At 38.7% G+C, this 15,922-nt stretch overlaps 1 protein-coding gene across 1 annotated transcript in view; it reads right to left on the bottom strand.

Annotated features, from left to right (window-relative positions):
* Positions 1 to 15,922, bottom strand: part of FBXL2 (F-box and leucine-rich repeat protein 2) — a 46,059-nt gene that overhangs the window by 5,215 nt on the left and 24,922 nt on the right. Inside the window, exons 5-13 of the mRNA XM_009321174.1 lie at positions 15,338 to 15,432; positions 12,116 to 12,184; positions 11,934 to 12,029; positions 11,501 to 11,627; positions 11,231 to 11,305; positions 7,823 to 7,953; positions 3,706 to 3,766; positions 2,217 to 2,261; positions 1,861 to 1,917 (exon numbers count right to left, since the gene is read on the bottom strand). Coding sequence (XP_009319449.1) covers positions 1,861 to 1,917; positions 2,217 to 2,261; positions 3,706 to 3,766; positions 7,823 to 7,953; positions 11,231 to 11,305; positions 11,501 to 11,627; positions 11,934 to 12,029; positions 12,116 to 12,184; positions 15,338 to 15,432 — 756 coding nt within the window. The remainder of the gene's footprint in view (positions 1 to 1,860; positions 1,918 to 2,216; positions 2,262 to 3,705; positions 3,767 to 7,822; positions 7,954 to 11,230; positions 11,306 to 11,500; positions 11,628 to 11,933; positions 12,030 to 12,115; positions 12,185 to 15,337; positions 15,433 to 15,922) is intronic.

Raw genomic sequence — 15,922 nt, forward strand, 5'->3', positions numbered from 1 at the left:
AGATCAAATATGGCATGATATACTGTGACAGTAAGAAACAGTATGATCAACTTCACTGAAGAATTCAATTATCTTCTCATCTCCAGGAATATCACGAGTATTTCACAGTTTCTCTAATAATTTGAATGTACAATTATTAAAACACTTTCACCAGAAATTACTTCTGAAGTCCAGTAAGTAATAAAGCGTTCGAGTGTTCTGATACTGATGAAGATGTAACAGTTGGTTATAATTGGTCTAACAGTGCTTTTGCTTATTTCCACCATCTACTGAGTCTCCAAATACCAAGAAACAAATTCAAAGTTGATTTCTGCAACTCCAAAATATTGGCTTAAACTGTAAATATACCTAAACATATGCTAAAGCACAGCTACACAAGAGTTTACAGAACCATCAACAGTATGCGATTTCACACTGGAAGTATCAAGATGAGTTCACGTAGGGTATTTGGCACCTGATAGCCTGTTTCTTCTTTCCTTGTAATTCTTGGCCATCACTGTTCACTCACAATCTTTGAGTATGTATCCTTCCTACACACAGGATATACACATCAACAACAACAAAAAATTTTTTCTGGTTCCCTTAGAAAAGGTGTGTTATTTTACCAATACCACACTTCCCCATCCGTGGGCTAACACACAGAGGCCAGCAAACAGGAGCAGGCTGAGAAAAATACTTGAAAGTTAGGAGGTTTTATGGTATCTCTGGTGACGCGCTGGCGGAACTGATGTAAAAGATCTCTTGCAAGTACCGGTTACGGTTGGGGTTACAGTACGAAAACACATCTGTCTTAAAAGAACAGAAAGTGTCCCACATAAATGGCTCTACATCTCCTGACAACTCATTTGGCTTAACATTAAGAATTATGGTACAGAAATGAGGTTGGACAATTAACGAGCAAAAATAAAAAACAATTAAAAAAATAGTGAAGCAGCTCCTTTTTAAAAGCTGTCTCTCCTCATGTTGCTACCTTAGTAACACTGAGTAAGTAACACTAACCAATCATAAGACAATTTAATTAATGAAGCAGCAAACCTTCCTTTAATCCCATCTAAGAACAGATTATAAAGATACTTGTTCTCTCAGGTACATTTGAAGTAGTATGTAACAAATCTACACTTACGGTACAATTGGCTCTAAATACAGGAGCCTCTGTTGTAATAACGATCTAGTAATTTTGGAGTACCTTGACTGAAGAACAGCCAAATTTATGTCGCCTGAAATTGGTTTTGATGTTCTGAAAGATCTAAGCAACCATTCCCTAAAAACCAGTTCTTTGAAATACAGTAAGCAGGGTACCCCACTGAAGGCATCTCAATCCTCTCCAATTACGTTCAAAAGTCTAGGTCAAAAAAATTTCCATAATTTACTATGTAAATGTAGTCCTTGGGAAAAACTGCTTGCATGCAAAACTGGTTACAGAGTGATTACATTTATCTTCACTGGGTGGTTTTATTTATTCAATATTTGACTTAAAACTTTTTTCTCCCTAAGATAACCATTAGTGAACACTATCTATAAAGTATCTATAAAGGTCTGGCTACTGTTAGTTGCCGATGGAAAGTTTTATTTTAACTAAGTAATCAAATATGAAGGATGTTAACCATAAAATATAAGCTTTCTGGTTATTACTCACTGATTTGGTAATATTTTTTATCACGGTGCATGTAAATATTTTAGGAGTAACCTGCTTCTTTTAGAACACTTACGAAGCTTGCGTACATTTTGCACAGTGTCATACTACCTCAGGAACTTTTTCCAGATCCAGAGTAAACAGCTTGTTTTTACGTTGAAGGAGCTGTGCACATGTGCGGTTTTGGAGGTATGTATTAAAGTTCACAAATAAAAAGTTAAACTTACCAATGCTTGTAGCTTAGGACAGTGTATAGAAAGTTGTATCAATGTGCTGTCAGTTATCTAGAAATAAAAGAAACCAAACAACCGTAAGCAACAGACAGCAGGAGGGCCAACCCTCGGGTAGGATCTCTCTTTCTCTACCAGATGAAGGTTCTGTTATTTCTGGGAAACACCCAATCACCTGTTGCTCTTCAAATATTTCCCCGTATAGAATTTCCCAATAGTTATTTTTATTTACTATCATAAACACAGCACTATTAATAAAAACCAAAGCACATTTAACTGAAAGTGCTAATGTTCTTATCGGCACTGCATTCTTACACTGGACGTTCAATATTCCTTTTCATATTAAATCTCACCAAAACACATTCTTCCAAGTCCATCTTCTCCAGCTCGTGGCAATTCTAAAATAAACAAAAATCAAACAGATAAACAAAAGACAAAATAAACCAACATATAGACATAAAATCATGCACAGGGCTAGTAATATGGGAAAGCACAGCTTCCAAGAGGAAATTGTGAGTTAAATCCCTTCAAGTATTTGATCACCAAAGGACAAAAAATGGTAAAAAAAAAAAAAAAAAAAAAAATCCACAAGCAACACACCTCCTCCCCAAACCTCTACATTTTCAGCCCTTCTCTTACGAAGTGAAGTTTCTCCTCCTTGCCCTGTAAGGTTTGGAACAGTAAGTATGGGATCAGTACGCATTCACCCCTGCTTCCCGTCCCCCTTTTGGGGTCGATTTCAATTCAAACCTATGGTATTTACAGCCTCTGCACTAAAGCCAGCTAATCTGCATACAGATGAATCCAACTAATCTGAAACACACTTAAGCCTGTGAAACATCTCTCTTCACCATCATACTTTAGAAAGAAGCCTTAAAAACAATTTGCTTTGCTAATGAATGCTGAAAATATTAAAATAGGGTCCACTTCAAGGCTGGGAGAAAGCTGCACTTCACATTTATACAAGCAATTTTCCCAATATTCTGAGAGATCCCTAGCAAGCTTTTAGAAGTGCTTTCAATGACTGATCATGACTAATTTCAAGAAAATGATGTAACCTTGTGACTTCGCAGCAGATCACATGGTACCACGGCTCAGCCCAAACCCCAAACCCTGTTATTTACAGGCATATGAAAAAATGGTTTAACTTGCAGCTCCCAGAAGCAGGCTTGAGGCGACTACTGAAAGCCCAAGGCTGTAGTGCTGAATGATTAGAAAATTCACTCGGTTTAACCACTGTGGCTAGAAAAAACTTTCATTCACACTAAATATCAGTAGTGTAAATGAACCCTGTTTACAGAGTATTATTTGTGTGTTCAGATTTCCTAAACCAGCAAGCATACAAGCCTAACTTGAAGCATTTTATACAATCTATATGCTTACTTTACATACTTACAGCATGAATCAGGGCACAAGTGCTTATAGTTTATAATGCACAATGTAAGTATTTTCGTAACTTAAAGGTATGCTCAGAATAATCTATTAGATGGTGATTTTTGGGGGTGTAAATATCACAAGGGTATGCGTCATCTTTATAGGGGAAATTTGGCTAGAATACATAACACAAGTTTAGAATTACGTTAAGCATAATAAATCCAATTGAAACATAATAAAAAGGGGAGGGGGAAGTGAAAAATGCAATGATGGATGGCAAAATAGATCAAGAGGTAGCTCTAAGTATAATCCAGAAATAAAATCACTTTTCAGTCCCCTCCTCCACTGGGTTCTTCCTACTTTATTTTTCTTCTTCTCATATTCCTTCCCAGCAGGACTACATCAATTCACGGCTGCTCAGCAGCAATGAAAACAAGGCAAGGTCCAACCTTCTGAAATGACCCTTACCCGTGCTAAAAGGGTAAAACCAGCATCTGTAAGATGTGAACATCTTGCAGCTTCCAAAATCCTGGAAAAGTTTTAAATGTTAAAGAAAACGTTAACGTAGAGAAAAGCAAATGCATTTGACATACAAATTTGTCTTCTGCAACTTAAAGCTCTCAATAGCAAATGTACCTATAAGCCTATTTTTCACAGTAATTTGCAATTAAAAAGCACTAGGCAGACTTTTTGATCCAGCTTATCAGAAGACTCTAATAGTCACAGAACACATTAAGTTCAATCCTCAAATCTTCTCAACACTTAGTGGAAAAAAATTATACATAATTATAGGCCCTTTGACCTCTTGTTTCAGTGAGACAGCACAATGCTCAAGTTCTCTCATGTGTTATCTAAGGAAAGATATGGGAGAATAAACCCTGAGTTAAGGAAAATGCAGATGAAGCCTGCATCTAAAACCTGTTATCTACACACAGGATGCTGGGAAGCCACAAAACTGAGAAACTGCTTACTAGAAATGCACTCAGAGCCTCTGCATGAAGCACAGTGAAGCAAGTTACTGGAAAGCAAGGAGCTTAAATTCTCCAAGCCCGCAGTAAAGACAATAAACTACACCAACACAACCTTAAAGAACATAACACAGTGTTTTGGAAAGATAAACCTAACACTCTTTTGAGAGGCACTGGGAAGCAGTACTGACAAAAAAAGATCAACTGCCCCAAACAGCACCATTAGTACATAGAACGGGCCTCCATCCCGTAACTGCCTTTTTGTCATCATTTTCTTTTTCTTCTCTTTCAATGAACACTTTTTACTTTGCAGGTGGAGTAAGTATCAAGATGAATAAGGGGAAATCACAGCACTGTGCAATGAGAAGCACAACGTGCCACTTACCCACTCACCACAGCAAACGCTACTTCTGTACTGGGGTCGGTGGGGGAGGAGGCAGGGCAAGATGGACAAAAGAACCTCTTGCTGTGGTACACACTTAGAGGCAGCTAGATCCTTCCACTGGTTTAGGAGGTCATTAGAAAGCACTCTCTCTATGGGTAAGGTGCAAAGGGAAAAGCCATGCTGTGTGCACAAGAAAAATACAACCCCACCAGAGTACGGGATGTGGGGCTCTGACTGTAACTTTGCTGGATCAACTTTTTCCAAGCCAAAAGCCAGAGCGCGGCTGAGTTTAGAGGTAAGCAGCCCCACAGGCTACACCCTTGACAACCACTTCCAGAGTGCTTGTCTTCAACGAGGTTCAGAAGTATGATGGAAACTCAAGAGCAGCCAACAGAGAGGTGGCAAGACAGGTACTGCTTTCCAAATGGATAGTCCGGATTTTCTTTCCGGACTCACATTTGGGAACTTCGTGCCCTTTGTGCCCTTCCATCAAGGGCAGTTAGCAACCTACCATAAAATACTCTCAGCTACTCTGAAAATTACCTAGGATGCTGGATAGGAAAGGAAAAAAAACCACCAGCAACACCAACAACAAAAATTATTCAGGTCACATGTTACCCTTACGTCATTTACTTGCTTTCAACTCTATCTACACTTGCAACCATTGGATCCCTAACCTCATTACATTTCTGACTTGGGGGGGGGGGGGGATTACATCCGCAGTGTGCAAAAGAGTGAGGATGCTACTTACTGCACATCTGGTTGAAAATAATACGGAAACAGGGGAGTAAGAAACCAGAAGGAAGCTCTAGCTTTCCCGAAATTGGGTGTGCAGTCAGTCAGAAAAGCAGAATGGGGAGAGTGAGCTATACATACACACACTGCATCAATCAGGTCCCAGTATGAAAAGCAGGTGGGAAGGCACTGGTCAGCATGAACATGAGCAAAGTTCTAATTTTTGCTTTGTTTTAGTGATCGTACTTAATTACAGAGGGCTCTTCTTTTTTCCAGACACAGCTGACATTTATTTCCCATCCAGTGATTCGTGACAAAGTACCTAACGTAGGAGCTGATGAGGCAAAATGACATCCCAGAGCAGATTCCCCACTCTTATAAAGCAATGTTCTCTGAGACAGACCTCACGGTTGCATTCACTGTCTACAGATGTCTTTTGGGCACACCTGGAGCGTCTCTGCACACAGCACCTCCCTACTCCTGTTGAATTAGCAGCAGGTGGTCTCAGCACTGGTGGGGTTAAAAGCAATATGATCCTAACTTTCACAGTCCCACCTAGACAAAGACATCCATGGTTCATGAGTGCTTTTCTCGATAAGCCTCACCAAAACACCTACTAGTATTTTAACACTAAAAAGTGCTAAAAAACAAAAACAGAGAAGGTATCAAGCACTTATATGAGCAGATATAAAAAGGGATGAGGAGACAGCTATATCTTGATGTCGGGGGAAAAAAAACCAGCTGAAGGGAGTTGGCCAAGCTTAGGATTTTTTTTCAAGATGTCATTTGTGAGTGGTAACAGCTGCAGAACGTAGCGATATCATGGAAAGCAGCAGAGTAGGACATCCAAGACCCTGAAGTGAAGTGAGAGTAGCACAGCACAGAAGATACTCAAAAGCTTTCTAACAGGGCCAGCACATCCAACAGAGGCAGGAGAGTTTTCTTTCATACTCAACACCAAAATATTCAGAAGGTATGAACAAGCGTGGAATTACATTTCCCTTTGATTTCCATCATAATTTTTATCAAGTACTTTCCATACATGATCCCAAAAGTTTAACTGTAACCAGCTGCATCATCTGTCTTTCCATCACGCAATCCTCTGCAGTGATCACTGCAAAGGGTCATTTTTTTCCTTATACTGCTCCTCGTTAAAGGAGAAGAACGGCAGACGCCTTCCCCCTCGTGGCACAGACAGGGGCTAACAGTTTACCTTCCAAAGTCAAAACAATTCCTGCTACAGCTGTACTACCCTTGGAAAGAACTGCACAACTAATAGCACTTTAGACCTCCTTTTATTTCCAATCTGAGCTGTGAATTGAGAGAACGAGAGAAATCGTGAAAAAAGACCAGTAATAACAGCACAGCTTTCTAAGGAACACAATTAAGTGTGTCAGAAGACTCTACAGCCCCAAACATGGGCACACGTAAGCTCTTCTAAGTATGAACCGTTACATGAAGGGGACTGTCACTCCGGAATTGTCTTAAGGACAGGTCTTCTACAGTAACAAAAGCTCTTTTTCACTCAACCAGCTAAAGAAACACTGCGTGTCAGCATACTGCACACTGGCATTTGAACGTAGCTCCCCCTAATTTTTACGATCTACTTTCCTCCATTTATCCGTGACTGAAATATAACAAGTTGCGGCTCCTGCACATTCCTGTCATAAATGGCAACTTAGTGTCATCCAAAAATCTTTTTTTTTTTTCATTTACATTAAAATTAGACCTTACACGAAGTATTATGTCCCTACAACCAGAGAGCTGCTGCATGACTGAGCTTCATTGTTAAAGCTGAAGCTGTCCCCGCTTCTGAGAATACCGACATAACATATGTTAGCGCAAATTACATCAATGTAAAAGTTTATATTATTTTTAACTGATAAGCCCCTATTACTCAAAACGTATCCCATAAATATCAGTCCTCGGTGCTTGCAGAGACATTAGCACACTCCATATCAGAGTTTAAGAATGCCAGGATGTACTGCAGAGCACATTAAAAATACATTTATAATAAAATCTGTAAACATAATAATCAGGTATGATTTAGCTATTTTTTTGCGAGACAAACGACTGCATAAAACCACATCAGAGTACAAACATCACAAGACACAACACAACTACAGATATTTTTACCTTCTAAAAAAATAACAGGCTTTATATCTTCGTTTCTTCTGGCTTGTAATTAGTACCTAAAATATTTAGCTAGAAGCACAGAATTGAACTGCTAGGTTCAACATGTTTTATTTGTCATACATTAATTCTTGTTTTTTCCAACATACAGTGGACCACATTCATATGCTAACTACAGAGGACCAGCCCTCAAGTTTATATTCAGCTGGTACTTCCAACTTATTGTTTTGATTGCAAAGGTAACACAAACAACACAAAGCTAAATCAAACCTGTGGATATCAGCTGATTATCTTCAGAAGTGAATTTCTTAGATCAGGCCAGTAACAACACGACATACTCACAACACGCTCATGACATACTTACTTCAGCCTCGGACAGTTTAGACCAAGTGCTGTGAGAGAAGCATCTGTAAGGTTGCTACAGCCTGAAACACAGAGCGACTGAAGTCGATGACATCCTCTACAGATTTTTACAATGCCTTCATCTGAAATTTGCTGCAACACAGAAGAAAGTTGAAGTTACTTCGTTACCAAGTAATCAGCTAGGAACAAAAATCAAGTCATATTACTGAACTTAGGGTCACATTGTATATAACCATGGCAACCTGTGGATCTTCAACCAAAAAATACCATCGTGAAACCATGTTCATTGATAACACTGAAGATAATAAACACACACAATTCCTGCTTATCTATGCATTTTTCCACAGATCTCGAGTACTGCTCAAAGGCAGTCAGAAGCACAGAGGAAGAGTTGTTTGTTGTTGTCTTCCTCTTTCACTTTGCTTTTGCTTTATAATTGTCACTTTTTTTTTTTTAATTATAGTTGTCTTTGTATGAAATAGCTTGCTGCTTGTATGTTTCTAGAGTTCAGGTCTTTCATTCCAGTGACTGTTTAAATTCAGGAACAGTGCAAAAGAGAGCTTAAAGCTCGACAGCAGGAGAGCTAAGTACCTATTTTGCACTGGAGCAGTAGAACCCAAGGGTAAAAATCCTTCACCTCCAGATAATTTTCAAAACAAGAGTTACAGGTAAACAGTTACATATAATCCGTTCTTTACAGAAGACAAATGTAAAAGCCAGGTTTGCCCTACCCTATGCAGTTGTCTCTAGAGCTGCAAGTTTTAACTCAAAAGAGGGTTCTTCATTTCTCAAAATTGTTTTGTAATAGATATTCTGAAAAAAGTAACTCCAAATTTGGAATATGAATCAAAAAGTTTTCTCCCTGAAACAGGAACTATAAGAAACAGGCCCAATGCAGCTGCACCAAAATAGCAACAGGAACTAGGTTATTGGGTGTGTCCAAATATTTTGTTTACAGGTCTTCTATTCTGGAAAAAATATTCCCTCCTCCTCCCACTCCTAACTCCAAGAATTTAATTTTTCTGCTGAATGACTAATCCTTCATGGCGAAACAGGTTTTTTTTATTTGCTGGCCTAACATTACTCTTCCAATGATAACAATGACCTCTACTGTATTTTGAATTGAAAATACACTTTCCTTTTATAAGCCACTCATCTAGGTATGCTAATACTACTGTAGCATATTTCTGAGGCTACTACCACAAACATTACCTTTCATAGATGGAAACAGGATGAAAAATAGCAGTAGCTCAGCACAAAGGGAGATCACCTTATGCCCCCTCCCCCAACCCAGCACTTCTTAGTATCAGTAGTTTAAATTTGCAAATCGTTTTGTAAAATAAAAATTATTCCAGATGTCATCTTTTTTTGTGGATCCAGAAGGATTTGCATCATTTACAGATAAGATGATGTTTTCTGGAACTGTTTTGCTCCCTTTGAGAGATACTCATGACACTATTATTGGGAAAAGGAACTATTTTGGAGGTAAGGAATATGTAAATTTTATGCTGCTGCTGGAGATGGAGAAAACCTTCAAGTTACATATGAAAATTTTCCATTCTGAAACTGCTTGTGATTTCAATGCCTACATCCCTCTCAGGAAACAAAAGTGCTCAGAAAATGCCTGCAAGGTACCAAGTTTCTACACTCTAAAGATGGTACCTTTCAGATGTGCAGTTTCCAGAGCTAGTATCAGTTCATTCCATAGCTGCTGGAGCCGGCCTGACATTTTACAAGGCCCATAAAACAGAGCCACCAGAATTAAAGTGTGGATCATATAAAGCACAAAGAGACCTGCTGTGTAAAAATCAGTGCTAGCCCATAAAGATCATAAAAAAAAGCCTGGCTGCTTCTGGAAGCACACTTCTAAGCCATAGCAAGCAGGACACATCTCCAGTGAAATAAAGCTTTAAAGCACACGTAACTAGGTAGGACACACAGACTATCAACTCAAAAAATTCAAAGGGAAAAATACTTTCACTCATGAGGGTTTTTTTGTTGGTACTTCATATCTACGTGACAACAAACATACTGGCCAAGGGAAAACTGGTACACTTCTATTCCAATGCCCCTTTAAGTGAGAGAGATCATAACTGATTATCAGCAGACCTCTTGAGAGCCTTCCACAAAAACAATCAGAAAAGGCTGGCCTTGATATATCTCATTAGTCTCAGGTAAAACACAACAGAAGAACAACTTTGGAGGAGGAGGACAGCAAAAGGAAAAGCGAGAGGGGAGGAAATTACGTACTGACTTTATTTATTAAAGTGTGGTTCTGACCAAAAGAAGGACCTTCCTTTCATTCCCGTTATCTTTAGTTGGGCAGCTAAATTCAGATTGAAAAATCTGAAAACTCTCTTTCGCTGAACATCTGGCTCATGGAAACTCAAGCTTTGTCTTCATATTGTTCTTAATTTCTGCAATTTTTTAATGTAACTTTTAATAATCGCCAACACTCCAAAATGTTCAACACTTTAAAGAAATCTATTAGGTCCAAAAATTTTCATCCAATCTTAATAAAAAATGATCCACATTCATTCAGGAATAATACGTAAAACAGATTTGAAAGTTTTAGCCCAAGCAGATTTTATGATACCTTCTAGCAATAAAACTGTAGAAAACTTTACAAAGGCAAAAAAATAATCTAACTTCATTATTTAAATTTGCATGACTGAAACACTGAAATTCTTATTTATGTCAATATTTTCTAAGTCTTATTTACAGACAAAGAATGACTTAAATAGATTTAAAAATCTAAAAGGAGATCTTTCCCATTCCTAAAAAGTCACATCAGAAACAACAAAAAAGCAAATATAAAAGAACGGCAAGTCTAATTTTTGTGTACTCTCTATGTAGAATTAAAAGTACATGAATGATTCCCAGTCATTTCATTACAAATGAATGTGTTCTTCCATTACTGTTGAAAAAGCATGCCCTTCCCCTGCTACCTAGATGGTTCTGATTCATGTTCAGTTACGATACCATTACATTTTACTCTCAATTATGTAGGCCAGAATATTGTTTCTGCTCAATTAGAAACCCTAAAATTATGAATAGACCAAAATGTTTGACCTTAATGGATGGGAGAACAAGAACTACATCTGTAAAACTGCATGGTTTAGCGCATACACAGTTAATGAGATTTGAATGAATGCAGTTAATTTTTACTCTAGAGCTTGCTACAGTTAAAAGATGTAACGAGGGGAAAAAAAAATAACCCAACACTCCAAATCCACACTCAGCTGTAGAAACAGCCAGCTCACTTAAGACCTCTATTCCACCCAAGACTCTGTAAACTGCAGAGATGTATTACTTGAATTATTTAAGCATGTAGTAGATCAATTCACTAGCATTCAAAAATGGTTTATGATTCTTAGAGAATGTAACTTTTGAAGCTTCAAATACTTACTGTACAGGATTGCAAATTCAGGATTACAAGTTCATGACAGTGATTTTGAATGTGTTTCAATGCTTCATCTTCTAACTGTATTTAGCAATTAAATCAGACATAGGAAAAGAAACAAGAAATTAAAAGCATAGCAAAGCAGCCCAAAGAATGTACACATCTTGTAATATTAAACAAAAGACAATCACAAAAAAGTTTTTTTTTAATTCATGGAGATTTCAAAAACCCAAAATAAAATTTTATTCCTAAAGGATCACCCAAGCAGTTATGTACCTGTGTGCAACCTCTAAGAAATAGAGCTTTTAGTCCACTACACCCTTTCACCAGTGCTTCAATACCATCCTTCGTAACCTGATCACACCAGGAAAGATTCAAATGTTCCAGATTTCTGCAACCCTCACTGGTAGAATAAAAAAAAAAAAAAAAAAAAGTTAAATCCAGCCTTCAAATAGTCGTAACAGTGGGAAACGCAAATTAAACACACTGTTAGAAATTAATAATAGCCAGTGGACTGTGCCAGGCCTTCACAGAAAAGTCACAAGACCACACACAAACATCATAGTCTACACCCAAGAAGTGCTAGATACAGGATACAGTCAGTGCTGATACACTGTATTAAGGTTCAGCACTGATTTTTTTAACTTTATTAAATGTTGAACAGCTCTTTAAACACTTTTCTTTAACACAAAACACTGAATCTTCTTACCTTAAGCCTTTTAGAGAGCTGTTTGTGATGGCTACGCAAGATGTCAGATCCAGATGTTTCAGCTTGGAACAGAATCTGCTAAGACTGTAACACGTGCTGCAAAACAGCAGACACACTAAAAATACCTTCAGCTACTTCTTTTTCCGAATTTTCCCATCAAACAAAAAACCCCTTTGACTTACCTGTCAGTGATTTTTGTGCACCCATTTAGATTTAAGTGCTCGATATTTCTACAGTTCTGTGCAAAGGTCCTAAAACAGCAACAGAAAGCTGGAGAATTAATATAATGTCACAAGTTGTAATACAGTCACTAGAGTGCGCTCTGTCCCCTAGCTCCTTCCACCTCAGTCAAAAAGCTTAATCTTCAAAGCCACAGAGTAATTACAAAGTACATCTCAAATACATCTGTCTCAGTGGTTGCTTTTTCCTTTTGCTATTGCAAGTTTCTGTCTTGGGTAACTCCTGAAACCAAGTGTTTTTCCTCTCTCAAATACCACTTGAGCAAGGTGTTTATTTCTGTCATATGTAAGCCAGAACGGACTTGCTTCAAATGCCCTAACTAAAAACATTAAGGGCATGAACAGAAAGGTTTAAATATCACATCAGTTAAATATTAAGCTGCTGGGGAGAGTTTTTGCACATCTCATTACTGAAGCCTTTGTAGGTCTTATTAAGGAGCTCGCTCCCACATCAAATGAAAAGGAACGTACCTTGCACAATACAGAAGTGGGACCTAAGCCTATCGGACTACTAACGGAAAGCCCTGTGGGTTGCAAATTAGTTATTTATGAGTTTAAAAATTAAAACGCATCTGTGTGCACTACTGGGTATGAACTCTAAGGATGACTGGAGCTATTATACTGCTAAAAGCCTGTATGTATCATTATACTAATTACCCAGAAGAAATACATAAACTTTCTTTTCATCTCTGCAGAGTAATATTTACAGCTGCGCTGCATTTCAGAACACTGTTTTTATGCCCATGTTTCCTCCAACTGCATGGATTTTATTGGCAGGGGTGGAGGAAACACACAAAACCAGTTTTGTCTGGAGGCTTGCCGTGGTTAACAGATCCGACTACACACTCAGCTGGTAACAACTTCCTGGCTCTCCAGTGTGGATTGAAAACAATGGAAAAAAACCCAGCGAGCAGTTATACCGGTGAGAGTTTCCACTTGAATTCTCAAAACAGCTATTCCAAAATTCATGTACTGGAGGGAGATTTACAATCGAGACACTCTTCAAATCACTTGGAAAGACGTTACACTCTGTAATAACTTGCAGGAACCAGCGAACTTTGCCTCTGAGATTCAAGCATGGGGCATGTCCTGACAGAGCTGCCACAAACGTTCAGTACTTACATAGCCAATACCTACTTCGCTAATTGGCTATTTTTAAACAAAAGTTGATGTAGAAGAAGGATAAATAGAGAAATTAGTATCATCCACAAAACTAATGGATCTGGAAACAACTCAACACAAAAAGCCTGACAGGAAAAGTCGCTTTCAGAACAAGTATCTGAAAATTAATGCCACCTTTCTCATGCTAATGTTTTGAAAATCTTAAAGCTCATGCATTTATCATTCATTTGGTGATTTCAATATAACCTGCTTATATTTCAGAGGTTAACCATCTTCTTTCCTGAAGTGTCTTAGCCACCACCATCTGCACCAGCTAGTTGTTACGGATGCACGCGTGAATACTGGTAACACACCGGTAGCCCCTCTCAGCTAAGCCTGTCCTATTACCTGCTAGCATGACATCATCCTTACAATGTACACATGCTACACACTGAACTGCTGTATACTCATTCTAAGTACCTATTTACTAAATATATAATAATTGAAAAATATCCCATCTCCAGCCCTCCCCCTCTTCTCACGTGCCACTAATACCTGAACCCACTTACGATTTTTGGTCCTATTCACAACCCTCACTGCAGTCCCCTAGCCTTAGTGTCCTGAAAAGCACAGTTGGGAGCCTAAACCAAATGTGACAATGGAGTTATTGGAGGGAAAACTGTTACCTACTGTCCTGACTCTCTTCCTACACCCTTCCCATCGCCTTCCCCGCTACCCCCTCCCAAAGCTACCTCTCTCTGAGCCTGCCTTCTCCCTCTCCTCCACTTCTGCTATCGCCTCCTTCCCTACTGAGGACACAGGGACTGTCAGCGTGAATGCTCTGGGAACTTGGAGGAGTACTGCAGAAAGTTAACTCTGGTTGGGGCTACCTCTTTTTTGACAGCGGTTGCCAGTAATCTGGGATATAGTAATAATACGCACTTTCCCCTAAGGAGGCAAGACTGCCTGAAGGTGGCGACACACCAGGGAGCAGTAGGGAGATGTTCTAGAGGCAAGGAAAGCTCTGGGGAAATCTTCGGGTCTGAAGCTGGGATGCCTATTTGGGTTACTAAAGCAATGTATTGCTTAACTAGTTGCTGGATGAATTTACTCTAGAGACAAAAATCAGTGAATTAGACTTATAAAATTTTAGAAAGAGCCAAAGGTCACAAGACACTAACTTAATGCCCACTGCTTAACAAAAATCTTTGTGCTTATATTTTCCACCTAAGAATGGCCATACTACGTCAGACTGAATGCCATCCAGCCCAGTCTCCTGTGACAGCAGAGGAAAGCATAACTGCAAAAAGCCATACCCCGAGGCTTCCTCCAAATATTCTTTGAGCCCTGAAGTACTTGTAGCTTAGGGACCCTGCAGCTGCAGGTAGGATTTTTGGGTTTAAATACTCAGAGAAATATCCACAATGGAATCTGGCTAAACAGTTTGCATATAGAAAAAGCTTATATGGATTCAAACTATCTTCTGGGAACAAATTACACAGTTCAATTTATATACTTTGTAAAGAAGGGCCACTGCCTCTATTTAGAGACCCACGAGATGTTCCTGTTGCCTGCTTGTTCTTGTATTAGAGCAAGAAGAGAATCCCAGGCCTTCCCTGATTTTGTAGGCACTCAATCTTATCAGTCTTTGTTCTTCCTCCCATTGGTAGGGTCACCTCTTGTCCAGGGTAGAAGATAACCTATAAACTGACTGACTACTAATCTCAAGGAAATTAATATTGTAGGACGCCAGAGTACAGGTCTGAAAACATTTTAACTGCTTGAAAATTGAGAGATATCAACATAATACTAATGAATGAACAAGACACATTTCTGAAAATCACAGTTCTTATTTTTTAGTTCATTTCCAGAAAATAACAGTAGCTATACTTTGATCTCAAACTGCCGTCTCATTTAGTCATTATTAAGGTACTTAGCACTTAAATTTAAGTATCCCATTTTGATCATTACTCAGTACTTAGAAATCCAAACAAATGTAACAATAATTGCTTTTGGTCCGGACATTAGGAAATAAGTGATGTCTCAATCTAGGACTTTACTTACTTTAAAGAGGAGTCTCCAACACCAAGACATCCTCTCAGACTAAGTTGTCTCAGGAACCCACCACACCTTTTCGATATATTTTCCACGACACGACCCTTAAACCAAATAAAAGGAAGATTTTGTTGAGTTTTATTCTGACATAACATTCTAACCAAATTAAAAATGCTGGGAGTGAAGACCAGCCCCAGCTATACCCCACCAGAACTACAACTCTTTGAATTTCTTTTGTTACTTTAAGAAAAAACAGTTACCTGTTGAGAATCTCCACTCACATTGAAGTGCTATTCAATTCAACGTTTAGTTTCCCCTTCCTTTTTTCCAGTCTATCACACATGGCTCAATTTTTTGTCTCAGCAAAACCTACCCATTAAGACTGCTAAAATGATCTTAAAGTTTTGTCAGATGTGTAGGGTGAAGAACTGCCCCAAAGGCAGAATGGGAGGCATGCCCGTTCCTTAAGGATCACCGTTACTACTACAGCATGTAAGTTTAAATTGTCCATGAAGACACGCTTAAGCTAGTACGTCACTCTGAACTACAGCCTCCGCCATGTCCCATTTTACAGTCCCTGCTATAGGGATGGTT

This window comes from Pygoscelis adeliae, unplaced genomic scaffold (assembly GCF_000699105.1).
Source record: "Pygoscelis adeliae isolate BGI_AS28 unplaced genomic scaffold, ASM69910v1 Scaffold280, whole genome shotgun sequence".
In the NCBI taxonomy this organism is placed as follows: domain Eukaryota; kingdom Metazoa; phylum Chordata; class Aves; order Sphenisciformes; family Spheniscidae; genus Pygoscelis; species Pygoscelis adeliae.